This window comes from Pituophis catenifer, unplaced genomic scaffold, assembly GCF_029215685.1.
Source record: "Pituophis catenifer annectens isolate HBS135680 unplaced genomic scaffold, rPitCat1.0.hap2 SCAF_13, whole genome shotgun sequence".
In the NCBI taxonomy this organism is placed as follows: Eukaryota; Metazoa; Chordata; class Lepidosauria; order Squamata; family Colubridae; genus Pituophis; species Pituophis catenifer.
The window spans coordinates 2,414,965-2,430,897 of NW_027256893.1; the positions used below are offsets into that span (position 1 = coordinate 2,414,965).

Genomic DNA, 15,933 nt, shown 5'->3' on the forward strand with positions numbered 1-15,933 from the left:
ATTTACATTCAAGGAAACCTCCTTCTCTCTTCAGGCTGTCTTCCTTCCACTCAGCCTTCCCCACGGATTTCAGAAAGGAAAGGAAAGGAAAGGAGAAAGGAGAAAGGAGAAAGGAGAAAGGAGAAAGGAAAGGAAAGGAAAGGAAAGGAAAGGAGAAAGGAGAAAGGAGAAAGGAGAAAGGAGAGGAAAGGAAAGGAAAGGAAAGGAAAGGCAAGGAAAGGAAAGGAAAGGAAAGGAAAGGAAAGGAAAGGCAAAGGCAGCTTACTCTTTTAGCTTCCTGAGATCCCTGGCTGTATCTCATTCCTAAAGAAAGAAAAGAGAAAGAGTGGTCACAAGTGGGATCGGCATAAAATGTTGCATTCACTTTCCTGGTTGATCCAGTGTGGTGCTTTCCATTACAGGCAGTCCTCCACTTACAACCATTCAAAGTTACAACAGCACTGAAAAAAGTGACTCGTGACCGTTTTTCACACTTACGACTGTTGCAGCATTCCCAGGGTCGTCACGTGATCAAAATTTAGGTTTTTGGCAACTGACTCATATTTATGACCGTTGCAGTGTCCCACTGGGTCACATGATCCCCTTTAGTGACCTCCTGACAAGCAAAGTCAGTGGGGAAGGCAAATTCACTTAACAACAGTGCTACTAACTTACCAACTGCAGTGGTTCATTCAAGGACTGTGTTACCAACTTAGCAATTTCAGTGATTCCCTTAACAAATGTGGCAAGAAAGGTCACAGAATGGGGCAAAACTCACTTAATGAATACCTCAGTTAGCACAGTTGGGCTCAATTGTGGTCGTAGATCGAGGAGAAGCTCTAATAAGGGCTTTTCGCTGTCCCTCCCTTCATTTTGTATTTCCATCCACTTCAATCTTCTGGCCCTAACTCTCCCTCTTCCCCCTGGGTTGGCTTCCAAAGGGATGGGGGGGACATGCCAAGCCAAGAGGACGGGGGCAGAGAACAGAAAACAAATCCAGAAGGATACCAATCTGGAACCTCTTAGGGTTTATTTTTCTTGGGAATTACACTTTTAGGAAACAGGCAGTATAATCAGTTGCTTTCATAGGAGGCATCTGAGCTCCTTTCCTTCTTCAGAAACAGCCAACAGAACTGCCTTCTGACTCTTTTTTTCTAAAGCAAATGCCAACTTGCACGTGGTGCTTTACAGCAGTTCAATATTCACAGGAAATTCGTAATTGCAACACGCTCTACATGGGGCTGCCCTTGAAGAGCATCCGGAAGCTCCAGTTGGTGCAAAATGCAGTGGCCCGCATGGTTTTGTGCAGACTTGGTGTGCCCATGTATTGCCTCTCCTGCAGGAACTGCCTTGGTTGCTGATTTGCTTCCAGGTGCAATTCAAGATGCTGGTTGTCACCTTTAAAGCCCTTCATGGCTTGGGACCAGGTGATCTGAGGGACCCTCTCTTCCCGGTCACATCCACCCACCAGAGTGGGGAGGCAAGGAATGTGGTGGGTCCCATCCCCTAGAGAGGTACACCTGGTGGGACCCAGAAGAAGGGCCTTCTCTGTGGTGTCTCCCTCTCTCTGGAACATTAGACTGGACCCCACTCTTAAAAGTCTTCCGGAAGGCGCTGAAGACGCCAGAGGGCCTGGGGAACCCAGAGCAGGATGGAGCCCATTAAATGGCTCGGGTGATGTGATGTTGCCGGGGTTATTATTATATTATTTGATTATTCTCTTTTATTAGTTTTATTTTTTATGTATGAGGTTTTTATATTCCTGTAACCCGCCTTGAGTTGCCATGAGTGAATAGGCAATATAAATTTCCTAAATAAATAAATAAATAATGATGCAATTGTCAATCTAGCTTATCATTTAAATATGTTGTGTGAACTTCGCCAAAGCATCTCTGCTGCAGCCAGATGGATTCATCCCATCAGCTCAGTGGTGAAATCCAAATTTTTTTACTACCGGTTCTGTGGGCGTGCTTGATGGGCGTGGCGTGGCTTGGTAGGCGTGGCAGGGTAAGGATACTGCAAAATCTCCATTCCCACCTCACTCCAGGGGAAGAATATTGCAAAATCCCCATTCCCTCCCCACTCCTGGGGGAAGGATACTGCAAAATCCCCATTCCCTCCCCACTCCTGGGGGAAGGATACTGCAAAATCCCCATTCCCTCCCCACTCTGGGGCCAGCCAGTGGTGGCATTTGCCAGTTCTCTGAACTGCTCAAAATTTCCGCTACCAGTTCTCCAGAACCTGTCAGAACCTGCTGGATTTCACCCCTGCATCACGTCTTCAATGCGGCTGCAGGGGCTTCGTCTGTGCCTGTTTAAGGCTGAAGAGGGGACCATAGAGAATGTCTCTTCTGGATGTGCTTCCCAATTATGCTCCACACGTTGCCCAGGGGCTGCTTCATCCATTGGCTATATTCCCCCTCTCCCCACTATCCAGGTATTAAATAAACACTAGGCCTTGCGACTCAAAAAAGAAGAAGAACCGAAGCAGCAATTCAGTTGTATCAATTGATCTCACAATTTTAATGAATTGAAGAGAAGGGAGATGTGCAAAACTGCCCAAAGAATCAAAATCAATTTAGATGCATCTGATACAATTTGATGGTTCAGCTTGAGATCCTGATTCAATTCAGGAAGTCGATTCAATTTGGGGATTTGATCAAATGACTTTAAAATTGAATTGGCTTTTGGGAGAGCTCTAAAACAGGATTACTAATTCACCATTTATTGAGGTCCCTCATTGAAGACTTGTGAGGAAACTTAATAGTTGCAACGATGGAAGGCTTGTCCTTTATTTCTAGATTTCTTAATTCTTCAGGAAACAGAAAGCCAAATGTAAGAATCAATGGGTGATTTTTTTCTAGTCAGAGGAAGTGAAAATGGTTTCCCTCTAGGATCTGTGTTGGATTTAGTTCTTTTTTAAAAAGTGTTTCAAATGTCTTGACTTGGGGATAAGGATGGAATTGGTCATACTTGCAGAGAGCACCAAATAGTTCATGGTGATGAAGCCCAAAGGTGATTCTATTCAACAACCTCTTTAAACTGGCTCAACAGATTATGAGCAGTCCGTAATTGAACAGGAATCTTGGGATCCATTCAGTGTGGGCACAGGCTAAAAATCCACCCTAAAGATTTTTTGGAAAGGGACTGGAAATGAAACTACCAAACTGTGAATCCTTATACAAATCCATGGCATGTCTACATCTGGAATATTTTGTGACGTTCTTGTTGATAAAATACAGGTAGTCCTTGACTTATGACCACAATTGAGGCCAAAATTTCAGTTGCTAATTGAAACATTTAAGTGAATTTTGCTCCATTTTACGACCTTTCTTGCCCCCCTTGCAGTTGTTCAATTACTGACACAGTTAAGTGAATCTGGTTTCTCCATTAACTTCGCTTGTCAGAAGGCTTCAAAAAGGGATCACGTGACCCTGGGGCACTGCGACCGTCATAAATATGAGCCAGTTGCTAAGTCTGAATTTTGATCACATGACTCAGGGATGCTACAATGGTCATAACATGTGAAAAATGGTCTTTAGTCACTTTTTTCAATGCCGTTGTAACTTTGAATGGTCACTAAATGAACCGTTGTAAGTTGAGGACTTTCTGTAGATATGAGAAAAGTAGAGAAGCAGGCTACCAGATGAGCAAGGGCTCCAAAACCCTTGGAGTTCTTTTGCTTAAAAGGAGGTTGGAGCGAATAAAAACATGTGTTGCATAGAGAAAGTGAGACTGACCCAAGGATCAACCAATGAAGTTGCCCAGAAGGCAGTTTAAAATAAATTAAAGGGCACATAAATGACTGGTGGAATTAATTATGACAAGATAGGATAATGGCCACTAGCTTTAAAACAAGTGGTCTGAAAAGCATAAGGAGTTGAAGACTCCTGAGGGCAGGGAAGAGACCAGGTAACTGGTAGGTTTGGGGTTTGGGTCCATGATGGATTGGTGGATTTGGACCTATCTCATTGACCTCATGAATTGCTGAGATTAGGGTTCGATAGAGGAAACACTTATGACCCTCCGTATAAATTGAGAGGTATAACCTTTCAAAACAGGCTGCTCTTGGAAGAAAAACTCACCATTCTGTGTACTTGGTTCTTGGTTCTGTTGTTTAATTCAACTGGCGCAGTATTTCCATTTAATTTTCTTTTAGGGTTAAAAGAAAGGCTAAAACATATAAAGAACGGTTGTTGGAATTGGGTATATTTAGTTTAATGAAAAGAAGGACTAGGTGTGACATAATAGCAGTGTTGTAATATCTCAGGGCCTGCCCCAAAGAAGAGGGGAGTCAACCTATTTCCAAAAAGCCGGAAGGCTGGACAAGAAGCAATGAATGGAACCTAATCAAGGAGAGAAGCAATCTCGAACTAAAGAGAAAGTTAGAACAATTAATCAGTGGAACAACTTGCCTCCAGAAGCTGTGAATGCTCCAATACTGGAAGTTTTAAAGGAGAGACTGGACAACCGTTTGTCTAAAATGGTAAGGGTTTACTGCCTGAGCAGGGGGTTGGACTAGAAGATCTCCAAGGTCCCTTCCAACTCTGTTATTCTGTTCCACTATAACTTCCATTAATACCTGTGTTTCTAATCCTGCAGATTTTTCTGGAGCATCTTCCCAAACCCTCCTGAGAAACAGGGCCTGCTGTAGATTCATAGGATACTGTTGTACCCTAGAGAGCCCATCAGAAAATCAGGGTGGCAGGTTGTCGATTGCAGTGCATGACTGGGGATGGCTTAACAAGGCTGGGATGCCTGATTCTTAGCACAAGGGGGAATGCGACTCCTCCCCTCCCTCCTTGGTGAATGTGACTGACATTAAGCAGCCTCTTTTGTGCACCTCCTTAGAATAGATGCTGCCACTTGTCACTGTCAGAGTTGCCCAGGGAAGCATCAGTTTAATTAATGAGGACCTGTGTGCCGACTGCAGGTCAGTGTCTGTTACATGATAGCAGGAACGTCTTTTGGAAAGCAAAGCTCAGTCCTATCAGATTAATTTGGACCAGTCCTATCAGGGCCAGGGTGGGAGGCAGAGAATCCTCTCCTGGGGTGGGGGATGTAGCAACAGATTCAAGTGGTGACAGGCATGGGGTGAGGTGGGAGCCAAAGGGGAAGACAACCCTATACTTAATATCGGTGGCATATTCCGGCTCTCTGAGCTCAAGCCCAGACCCTGGACAGTGGACCCCCAGAGGCCTGGGCCTTTGTCTGCTGCTGATGAATGCCAGGGCAGTTGTTCTGCCCCAGCTACGGGTCCCAAGAAGTGTAGCACACACACACAGCTCCAAAAACTCCGTTTAATACAAGCAGACCCCTTTCAAAATGCAGGCTTTAACCACCAATGTCCTTATCAGCCTGCTATGAATTACAGAGATTAAACAAAGTCCGAAAAGGGTTGGCAATCAGCCCTTGTAACAAAAAACTCACTCTCAAATGCTCTGCGTAGGACCAAACGTTGTTTCCAGCAACATTTGCCAGCTGTGTGCAAACTTAAATAGGCTAAGGGAGTGGCCAATTAGCCCCAAGCCTTACTCTCGAGGAGACCTCCTCCTGAGTAGCCACGCTTGCCTTTTGGCAGCCCTGCGTGCTCGAGCATTGAGGAGAGGCTCCTCCACTTCGCTCTCTCCACTTGAAGGAGCCTCTGGAGGTTCTGAAGGCCCTGGCTGAGTCTCTGCCTCTGGCACCACATCCTCTTCAGCCTCCTCGCTGTCCGACTTGAGCGCCAGCTGCACAGGCTGCTGGCGCAACACCACACCAGCCTCCTCGTCGTCGGGATCAGCCACAAGCCATGCAGGCCACTGGTGGGCCACAACAGCAGTCAACAACAAGACCCCTCCCCATTATTTGTGATCACACTGACCTGGCGTGCATCACTGGTGAGGCCAGATGGGGGAGTTTCCCTCTTGGAAATGGTTCCAGCCAGTCTGGCAGTAGCAACCTCCCTGCCTCAGTTGCTGGAGGCCATTCCTTTCTCCAAGGCTGGTCCCAATCGGTGTTCAAAGGGAGCAAGGGGTCCAGCCCACAGCCATTCCAGTACTTTCTCCGCCCCATTTTAACATCTACATGAACCTGTTGGGTGGGATCATCTGACTCCATGGGCTGAAATAAATATGCTGATGTTGCACATTATAAATCTCGATCCCTGGAGATCCAAGAGATGCTGTGGTCTGTCAGGGCGCTGATTAATCCCATTCTGCCTTTGGGATAATCGCACCTTGATTATGAGGAGTGGATCGAGGCTTTTCCTTGCAAGCATACTTTAAGAAAACAAAGCCCAAAGATATTTCTTCTAAGAAAACTCATTTATTTGTTATAAAGAAAATAAAACATCTCACTAGTCTAATTAATTACATTTTTGAAAAAGTTCGTGCCGGCTATTTCTCTCTTTCTGGCAAGAGAACAAAGGAAAGTGTGTGAAGGAATGTGGGTGGACATGCGCAGTTTAGTTTACTGATAAGGATTCTTGGCAAGCTATGGAAAGTCTGATAGTCCAGAAATAATGAGCTCAGCTGGCAAATAAAAAAACGCAGTGACATGGTCACCCTTTCTTGGTACCTGGAGGCTACAGGGATCCGGATGGGGACAACAGGCTTCAGTTGAGCCCAGGCAGGATGGGGTGGCTGAATCTGGAAGCTGCAGCAGCTGCAGGATGCAATCCTGGGAGCTCCTAGTGCAGCATACATAACACTGCTACTGTGTGAGCTGCATTGGTTACCACTTTGCTTCCAGATCCAATTCAAGGTGTCGGTTGTCACTTTTAAAGCCCTACGTGGCATGGGTCCAGGGCATCTGAGGAGCCATCTTTCCTCAATGGGACTAGCCTGCCCCACTGATGCCAGCAGGAGAGGCCTGCTATGGATTCCATCTGCTAAGGAATTCCAGCAGCCAGGTTCAACCAGAAGAGCCTTTTCTGCTGTGGCTCCATCCCTGTGGAACTGCTCCCACCCCTTTGGCCTTCTGAAAAGTATTAAAATGTGGCCTTGCCGGTTGGCTGGGGCTCCAAGGGAGCAGGAGGTGGCTAATGGGATACGAAGACCTGATCCCTTTCCTGTCCATCTCTTAGTTGTTGTTTTAGAATAGTTTTTGTAATCTTAATCTGCATAGTTTTAACGTATTAACATTTAAATTATTCCTTTATCTCTTTTATAACTTGCAAGCCGCCCCGATTCACTTTATATAGGCCAGTGTTTCTCAACCTTGGAAGCTTGAAGATGGGTGGACTTCAACTTCCAGAATCCCCCAGCCAGCAGCGCTGGCTGGGGGATTCTGGAAGTTGAAGTCCACCCATCTTCAAGCTACCAAGGTTGAGAAACACTGATATAGGTGATGGGTGGCATAAAAATTTAACAAACAAAAAACAATAAACCTGGAGGCCAACAATAAAATCAGTTATTCTTGTTCTTATCATTCTATCATTCAATTAAATTTGTGATCCAAGTGTCCTAATGGACCGCAGTTTAAGTAGGAGCCAGCCGTCTGCTGCAGCAGCCAAAGAAGCCAATGCACAGTCCTAGGTTGCATCAACAGAGGGACAGCATCCAGACCATGAGAAATGACAACACTACCTATATCACATTAAGGAGGCCACGCTTGGAATACTGTGATGCAAAAAAGATGCTGAGATCCCCAGAAAGTGTGCGGGGAAGAGCAACGAAGACGTTAAAGGGCTCAGAGGCTAAATCACATAATTAATGGTTAAGGGAACTAGATATGTCCAGCCTATTGAAGAGAAGAATTGGGGGACAACTGTCTTCCAGTGCTTGAAGGGCTGTCACAGACAAGAGGGGATTGACTCATTCTCCAAAGCATCAGAGGGCAGGACGAGAAGTAACGGGTGGAAGTTTGCCAAAGAAAGATCCAACCTAGAAGTCGGGAGAAATTTTCTGATTAACCAAGGGAGCAGCTGCCTCTTGGCATTGTGGGAGCTCCATCCTTGGAGGTTTTCAAGAATAGACTGAGCAACCATTAAGGATGGGATGGTGTCCTGCATTGAGCAAGAGGTTGGACTAGAAGACCTTTGAGGTCCCTTCGAGTCCCATTTATTTATTTATTTATTTATTTATTTATTTATTTATTTATTTATTTATTTATTTATTTAATTTGTTTTATTTATTTTTATATGCCGCCCTCCTCCGGAGACTCAGGGCAGCTTACAATGCGTTAAGCAATAGCCTTCATACTTTTGTATATTTTATACAAAGTCAGCTTATTGCCCCCACAAACCGGGTCCTCATTTTACCCACTTTAGAAAGGATGGAAGGCTGAGTCAACCTTGAGCCTGGTGAGAATTGAACTCGCAGTAATTGCAGGCAGCTGGATGTTAAATGCTGCCTTAGTAGGAGGCATTAGCCTCCTACGCCACTCAGGCTCCTGATTCTATCTTCTATGTTCTAAGTCGTCTTACAACAATAAAGCCAACTTTAAAACGTACAGAAGTGAAGAATAAAGTCAAGAAAATTAAAATCAAGCTTAAAATCAGGACAATTAATATCCGTCTAAGAAAAGCTTGCTGAAAGAAATTGGACTCTGTCATTTTCCTAAAAGTTGGGAGTGTGAAAGCCAAACACTTCCCTGGAGAGAATATAATTCTAGTTTCTCCTGCCATCAGTGCAGTTATTTAAGAAAAAAAAAATGAGGTGGGGAATCTTTATTAAAATAAAACCACACCAAAATCCTGATTTTACCCAGTGGGTGCACAGCAAATGATGGGCATTGCGACTCCAACTACGTCAGATTGGAAGAACAGATGAAGGTGGGCACAGGATGGGAAACTGCTTGTCATCGTCTTCTTTTAACGACCCCATAATCTCTTGGGGGGTGGCGTCTGGGCAACTGAATGGAGCTGAGCGTTTACTGGCCGGATGCCCTTCCTGTTGCCAATGCAGAGTTATATTCAGCAGATATATTCTCATTGAGCCCAGAGAGAGAAACATCTGCCTCTACCTAGGATCGAACTCACAGCCTCCTGAGTGTGAGGTGAGAGATCCACCTCTAGGACACCGCACTACTCAGGATGGGAAACTGCTGGTCATGATGGCATTTTCCATGTAGGAAAATGCCATCATTAGGCCAGAGGTCAGCTGCTGTTCTTTCCTGGCTTCTGTCCCACTGGTTGGAGGAGGGATCTGGAAATCCAGGAGACTGAGCACCATTTGCGTCTTCTGTGTCTCTGTAGGCATTTGGGACTGGCTTCTCAGCTCTTGGATGCAAAGACTGGAAAGCAGATTGAACATAAATAATATTTTATTGCTGTTGCTGATGAATATTTATTCATGTTGCTTGTTTGCTTTAAATTGCTACTAATTTTTTTGGCCAAGGAGCTCTCTGCCTCGTAGACCAAGAAATGTTGTTCGTCTCAACATTTCTATTTCCCAGTTTTGTTTCAGGAGAGGGAAAGTAGGTAAAGCAAGGAGAGAGAGACTTGTAGACCTGGAAGGGCTACGGGCAAAGCAGATTCACCTGCTGTTGTCTGTGGTCCCCTCTCAAGTGGCCAGTAAAACGGAAGGCTGATCCTGATCCTGGCTCTGGGCAGAATTAGTTTGCAGTACAGGTTGTCCTCGACTTATGACCACAATGGAGCCCAGAATTTAAGTGGCTAAGTGAGAAATTTGCTAAGCGAGTTTTGTCCCATTTTACGACTTTCCCTGCCATATTTGTTAAGCGAATCACTGCAGTCGTTAAATTAGGAACACAGCTGTTAAGTGAATCTGGCTTCCCCGTTGACGTTGCTTGTCAGGGGGTCGATCCCATGACCCTGGAACACTGCGACCGTCATAAATATGAATAGTTGCCAAGCATCCAAATGTAAATCACATGACCATGCGGATCCTGCAACGGTCATAAGTGTGAAAAACGGCCATAAGTCACTTTTTTCGGTGTCATTGTAACTTTGAACGTTCACTAAATGACCTGTTGTAGATCAAGGACTGCTTGCAATGCATTCTAAGCACTGAGACACCACGGCTCACAGATCTGCATATCGGAGGCTCCTCTGTCCCCCTGCGTCTTTGCAATGATTTCAAGGGTGAGTAGCAGAAGGCTCCCATCTCTCTCCAGAGCAGGGGTGGGTTCTAAATTTTTTTACTACCGGTTCTGTGGGCGTGGCTTATTTTGTGGGCGTGGTTTGATGGTCATGTGAAATTCTTTAGGACTTAGCAGAGGTACTGGTCTACCAGGCTTTTAACTGCTTGCAGAGCTGTACCAGTCTACCCATTTTTTTTGGAGCACACTGGTCTACCGCCACACTGCCTTTTAACACTGATCAGCTGTAGGGCGGCCCTTTGAAGCTCCGCGGCAAGAGTTTGAACAGTTTTTTTCCTTCTAGCCAATCAGCTGGGACTCGGGAGGCAGTGAATAGATTGGGGGCGGGGCCAAATAAAAGGTAAGAATAACACGGGTGGGGGGGGTGGGAGGGCCCAGCTCCCGAACAAAGAGAACCGGTTCGGTGACGTCATATCATCACCGCTCCGCCAAACTGGGGTGAACCGGGAGGAACCCACCACTGCTCCAGAGCATATGAGTACCCTCCAAGTATGACTTACTGTACAACAGCTCATTTAGTGACCATTCAAGGTTACAACACTGAAAAAAATGACTTATGATCGTTTTTCACACGGATGACCATTGCAGCATCCCCACGGTTACGTGATCAAAATTCAGATGCTTGACTCATATTTATGACGGTTGCAGTGTCCCTGGGTCATGTGATCCCCTTTTGCGACTTTCTGACAAGCAAAGTCAATGGGGAAGCCAGATTCACTTAACAACCGTGTTACTAGCTTAACACCTGCAGTGATTCACTTAGCAACTCCTGCAAGAAAGGTTGTAAAATGGGGACAAACTCACTTAACAAGTGTTTCACTTAGCAACATAAATTTTGGGCTCAATTGTGGTCGTAGCTCAAGGACTACAACCTGTAGTTAAACATTGTAGTGTGACTGGGAAATTCTCATGGGCCGGTACTGCAATTGTGTGAAACAAAATATGGAATGTTTTTGTCAGCGTCGATGTATTTCTTGTCCAACAACTGTTATAAACTATAGTTTCACCTTCAAAACAAGTTATTAAATATTTGATGTTTACCAGCTTAATAAAGAGAATTGCTCAGGAAAATATGGTTCTCTTCTCTTTTGAGGTTTTCATTTGACTCCCCCTTCTTCTCATTAATTCTTACAGAATTTGACGGCTTTACAAAAATATCAGAAGATGTAGATTTAATAGGTTTGCCCAATTTGCAAACTCTCTAAATAAGAAAGGTTAAGATTAAACAATTTTAGAATATTAGGTAAATATGAATACTGCATCTCTGACTAACCTAGGGAAGTCTGCTATATCTACCTCATTTTTAGAATTTCAGTGGAAGAACATATTATTTTTACAAATAACTCAAGACGGTGAACATATCCAACACAATTTCCCCATGGCAATAACAACAAGCCCGTGAAGTTGGTTGGGCTGAGAGAGAGCGACTAGCCTAAGGCGAGACTTGAACTCATGGTTTCTTGCTTTCTAGACTGGTGCCTGGATGACTAGACCATTCCAGGAATAAGGTAAAGGTTCCCCACGCACATATGTGCTAGTCGTTCCCGACTCTAGGGGGCGCTGCTCATCTCCGTTTCAAAGCTGAAAAGCCAGAGCTGTCCGAAGACGTCTCCATGGTCATCTGGCCGGCATGACTCAACGCCAAAGGCGCATGGAGCACTGTTACCTTTCCACCAAAAGTGGTCCCTATTTTTTCTACTTGCATTTTTTTTTTACGGGCTTTCGAACTGCTAGGTTGGCAGAAGCTGGGACAAGTCATGGGAACTCGCCCTGTTACGCGGTAGCACTCGGGATTCGAACTGCTGAATTGCCGACCTTTCGATTGACAAGCTCAGCATCTTAGCCACTGAGCCACTGTGTCCCTCCAGGAGTAGAATGTGATAAAAAAGAATTTGAAAAAGTTTTGTGCTTAAAGATGAACATGTGATTTCAGGCAGTCCCTGACTTACAACAGTTCATTTAGTGACTGTTTGAAATTACAACAGCACTGAAAAAAGTGACTTATGACAGTTTTTCACACTTACAACTGTTGCAGCAACCCTATGGTCATGTGATCAAAATTCAGACACTTTGCAATTGACTCATATTTATGATGGACACTTAAGAGTCACTTAACAACCTTGTTACTAACTTAATAACTGCAGTGATTCACTTAATAACCAGGACAAGAAAGATGGAGCAAAACTCACTAAACAAATGTTTCCCTTAACAACCTAAATTTTGGGCTCAATTGAGGTTGTAAGTTGAGGACTTCCTATACTAAAACATATACACTTTTATTGAGATTTAGAATGGAAGAAGAGCAAGTTAAAGAATGTATCGTAAAACGGGCAAAGAATTTTAGTTATAATATTCAAATAAATCAATGGAAGAGAAGACAATTGAAAGGTCTGAAATTCATTTGCCTCACAATTGAAAAGAAAACTTTTTAAAAATGATGTACCATGGATATATGACACCAGAGAAATTGTCTAAGGTGTACGATGGTACTTCTAATCACGACTGAAAATGTGAAAAACGCAAAGGGACATTTTATCGTGCATGGTGGACTTATGAAAAAATGAAAAGGTGCTGGATACAAATACATGTGATGATGCAGAGTTTTAAAAAATTAACCTTCAGATGAAAATGGATCTTAGGGGCGCTGAACTAGAAAAGGCTCATGGTTGGTTGGTTTCCTATAGCCAGGCTGTGCTATGCACAAAGATGGAAGGCCACAGCGATGGATTGTGAAGGTGGCCGAGTTTGCAGAAATGGCTAAATTGACTTGTTCAATTAAGGAGGAAACTATGTTTATAGAAGACTGGAAAACTCTTTTCAGACTCTTTGCTGAAAAGAGATAAACGCAAACCGCTGATTTGGGGATTTACTGATTAAAAAGCTTTGTCCATGGGAAGAAGAGAGCGTGATATGCAACGTGGATGATGGGAATGGCAGCTGCTCTATTGGCAACTTCTGCACACACAAAGAAAAGGAAGCCACTTCTTTGGATATCTCTTTTTTCCTTACTCTTTTGTCATTCTTCACTTATTCTTTTACCCGTCTATAATCTCTTTCTTTTTGCATTTATATTTCTATAGTTTTAAGAATCTTTGTAAAATGTTCCTGTAATAAAAATTATCCACAAAAAAGAGGAAATGTGGAAAAGAAGAAGTGAATCCTCCTACTTCCCAACAGGGAGCCTGTAGGTTTGCAGTGCTGCTGGGGCCCAGCTTCCCTGGAGCAAATTTACACTATTTTGCACATCAGGAAGCACATTTAGTACAAGTAGTCCTCGATTTACGATCACAGTTGAGCCCCAAATTTCCTTTGTTAAGGGAGACATTTATTATTTTGCCCTATTTTACGACTTTTCTTGTCACAATTAAGTGAATCACCACAGTTGTTAAATTAGTAACCAAGTTGTTGAGTGACTCTGGATTCAACATTGACTTTGCTTGTCAGAAGGTCCCAAAAGGGGATCACGTGACCCAGGGATACCACCACCGTCACAAACAGTTGCCAAGGATCTGAGTTTTGATCATGTGACCATGGGGATGCTGCAATGGTCACAAATGTGAAAAATGGTCATAAGTTTTTTTTTCAGCGCTGTTGTAATTTTGAACGGTCATTAAATGAACTGTTGTACGTCGAGGACTAGCTGAAGTTTCCTGGGTGGTGTGATTTTGGATCGGGCCGCATCTGTTCGCTGATCCTCATCTCTGTGGCAAAATAAAACACCAACAAAACTCCCTAAAACTGCTTTTTGGTTCCTGCGCCATGAAATTAGAGAACTTTGAGCAATTTGCTGCATGATGGAAGAGGGAGATGGAAAACTCAGCACAGCGCAAGCAGAGGCGCCATAATCCTTCTGCATCATTAGAAGCGCAACTCGTAACTTTATGTTGTTGCTTATTCTTGTAGGCATCCCAATTAGAGCGACGTTTCCTGGACTTAATTAATATTCCGTTGGAATTCTACCCTGAGAGCAGAAATGCCAACCTGGGGCTTTTAATTCACCCCATCATCTCTGGCTCTATTGCCAGGAATAGCATTAATTAGCTCCATTAGGGCTCGGGCTCTGTCAGCACATACTTGTGGTTTCTACTTAACAACTTTCAGCTACTCTCTGCTGTCGCATCTAATATTTGCATGAAGACAGTATTTGACAAAGCACGGTGGTAACAAGGGGGCACTTGCAATGGGGGTGGCCAAAATCAGAAGACCGCTGGAGGGTGGCCAAGAGATGAAGAAAGGTTCCCTTGCCCTCTGGGGGTCATCCAGATTCTGCAGTCCAGTCCCGCAGACCTTAAACCAGCACAGAATTGCCAATGGTTGGCTTAAAATGGAGACAAAGCCAGTTAGAATGGGTAAGAAATTTGTGGTCTATGTCTAATCTTTTGTATTTTTGAAGTAATGCAAAAATCAAAATTAGAGTGCCATCTGCAAATCTCTTATTTGCAAAATTTGCTGTGGTTTTATACCAAAACCATAGCAAATTTTTATGAGCAAAGCAAACATGCACGCATGCTCCCAATTCCAAACCGGTAGTGAAGGTTAGTGGAACCCACTACTGGAATGGGCCTTCCCATAAGATTTGCATATCTTGAGCAGACTGCCTTCCAAAATTTGGAGAACAGAATAATTCTAAGGGGAATAGCAACCGCACCTGCATATTAATTAAGAAGGTGTGTGCATGTGTGTATAGGTAGCTTACTGACTGAATCCCACCTCTAAGTGGAGCACTCCTTTTCTAGTAAAAGTACAAATCTGGTATTTAAAGAACTGCATATGCAAAGTTTCAGGCAGGAAAAATCCAAGGGGCTCTTTCTCCATCTTTTTGTAGCTGAAATCTGGCCAGGATAATGGATGGAAACTGAACAAGGAGAGGTTCAACCTGGAAATAAGGAGAAATTTTCTGATAGTGAGAGCCATCAAGCCCGTGGAACAGAAGTTGCCTTCAATTAACAAGGAAAGAAGAAAGCAGGACCCCCAAAGTCAGGAGTATGGGCAACCACCTGAGAAGTGGGAAAGATCCCTCTGTCGTCAGGATTTCTCTTAGGAAGACGCTTCTCAAGAACAGCTTACCTTCAGAAGTTGTGGGAACTTCATCACTGGAGGCTTTCAAGAAGAGAGCAGACTGCCATTTGTCAGAAACGGTGTAGGGTCTCCTGCTTGGGTGGGGGGTTGGACTAGATGACCTACAAGGTCCCTTCCAACTCTGTTAATCTGTTAAAGGATACAGGCTGGAATCTTTGTTCCTTACAGATGCTTTGTTCTCATTGCAGCAGACTGCCAACTAAACTCAGCCCTACCAGTGCCTAGCTAAATGTCTATGGAGATTCTCAGCCATCCAGGTCATGGATGCTGTTTTTCCCCCAAGAGGCAACTGGACTTTCTGGTTCTTCTTTGAAGACCTTTCGCTTCTCATCCAAGAAGCTTCTTCAGCTCTGACTGGATGGTGGGGAAGGGAAGGATTTATATTCCTTGCAGGCAGCCTTTACCAACTGCTATCCGATTGTTTGACAATCCTGGAGCAACCGCGGGGAAGGAAGAGGCAAGGAACTGGGCTGAGGTGAAGCACAGAGCCAAACGATTTCAAAGTCATTATACCACCCGCATATTAAGAGAGGCCTCTACTACTAAGGGGCAGCTTCCAGGCTTTTTACTCCTTCCATTTGACCACGTTGCTGTGCTGGTGCCAGCCTCACATGTGAGTCTGAGCGGACGCACCTTGGTCTCACCTCGATTTGCAAAGGAGGTTGCAGGCCATTTGTTCTGAGGAGGAGACACCAATGTGCACCCGACCGTGGATTGCTGTCCAAAGTTATAGACAGCAGAAGCAATTGCGTTGAGCTCAGTGTGTGAAATATGGAGAGGCAGCTTCAGCTCATCACTCCCCTCCCCTCCCCAGGAAAGCAACATGCTCCTC

General features: G+C 44.3%; 1 protein-coding gene across 1 annotated transcript in view; it reads right to left on the minus strand.

Moving 5' to 3' along the window:
• The window catches only part of CHST8 (carbohydrate sulfotransferase 8), a 265,315-nt gene that overhangs the window by 5,414 nt on the left and 243,968 nt on the right, over positions 1-15,933 (minus strand). Inside the window, exon 2 of the mRNA XM_070952985.1 lies at positions 266-303. Within this exon, the coding sequence (XP_070809086.1) occupies positions 266-303 (38 nt within the window). The remainder of the gene's footprint in view (positions 1-265; positions 304-15,933) is intronic.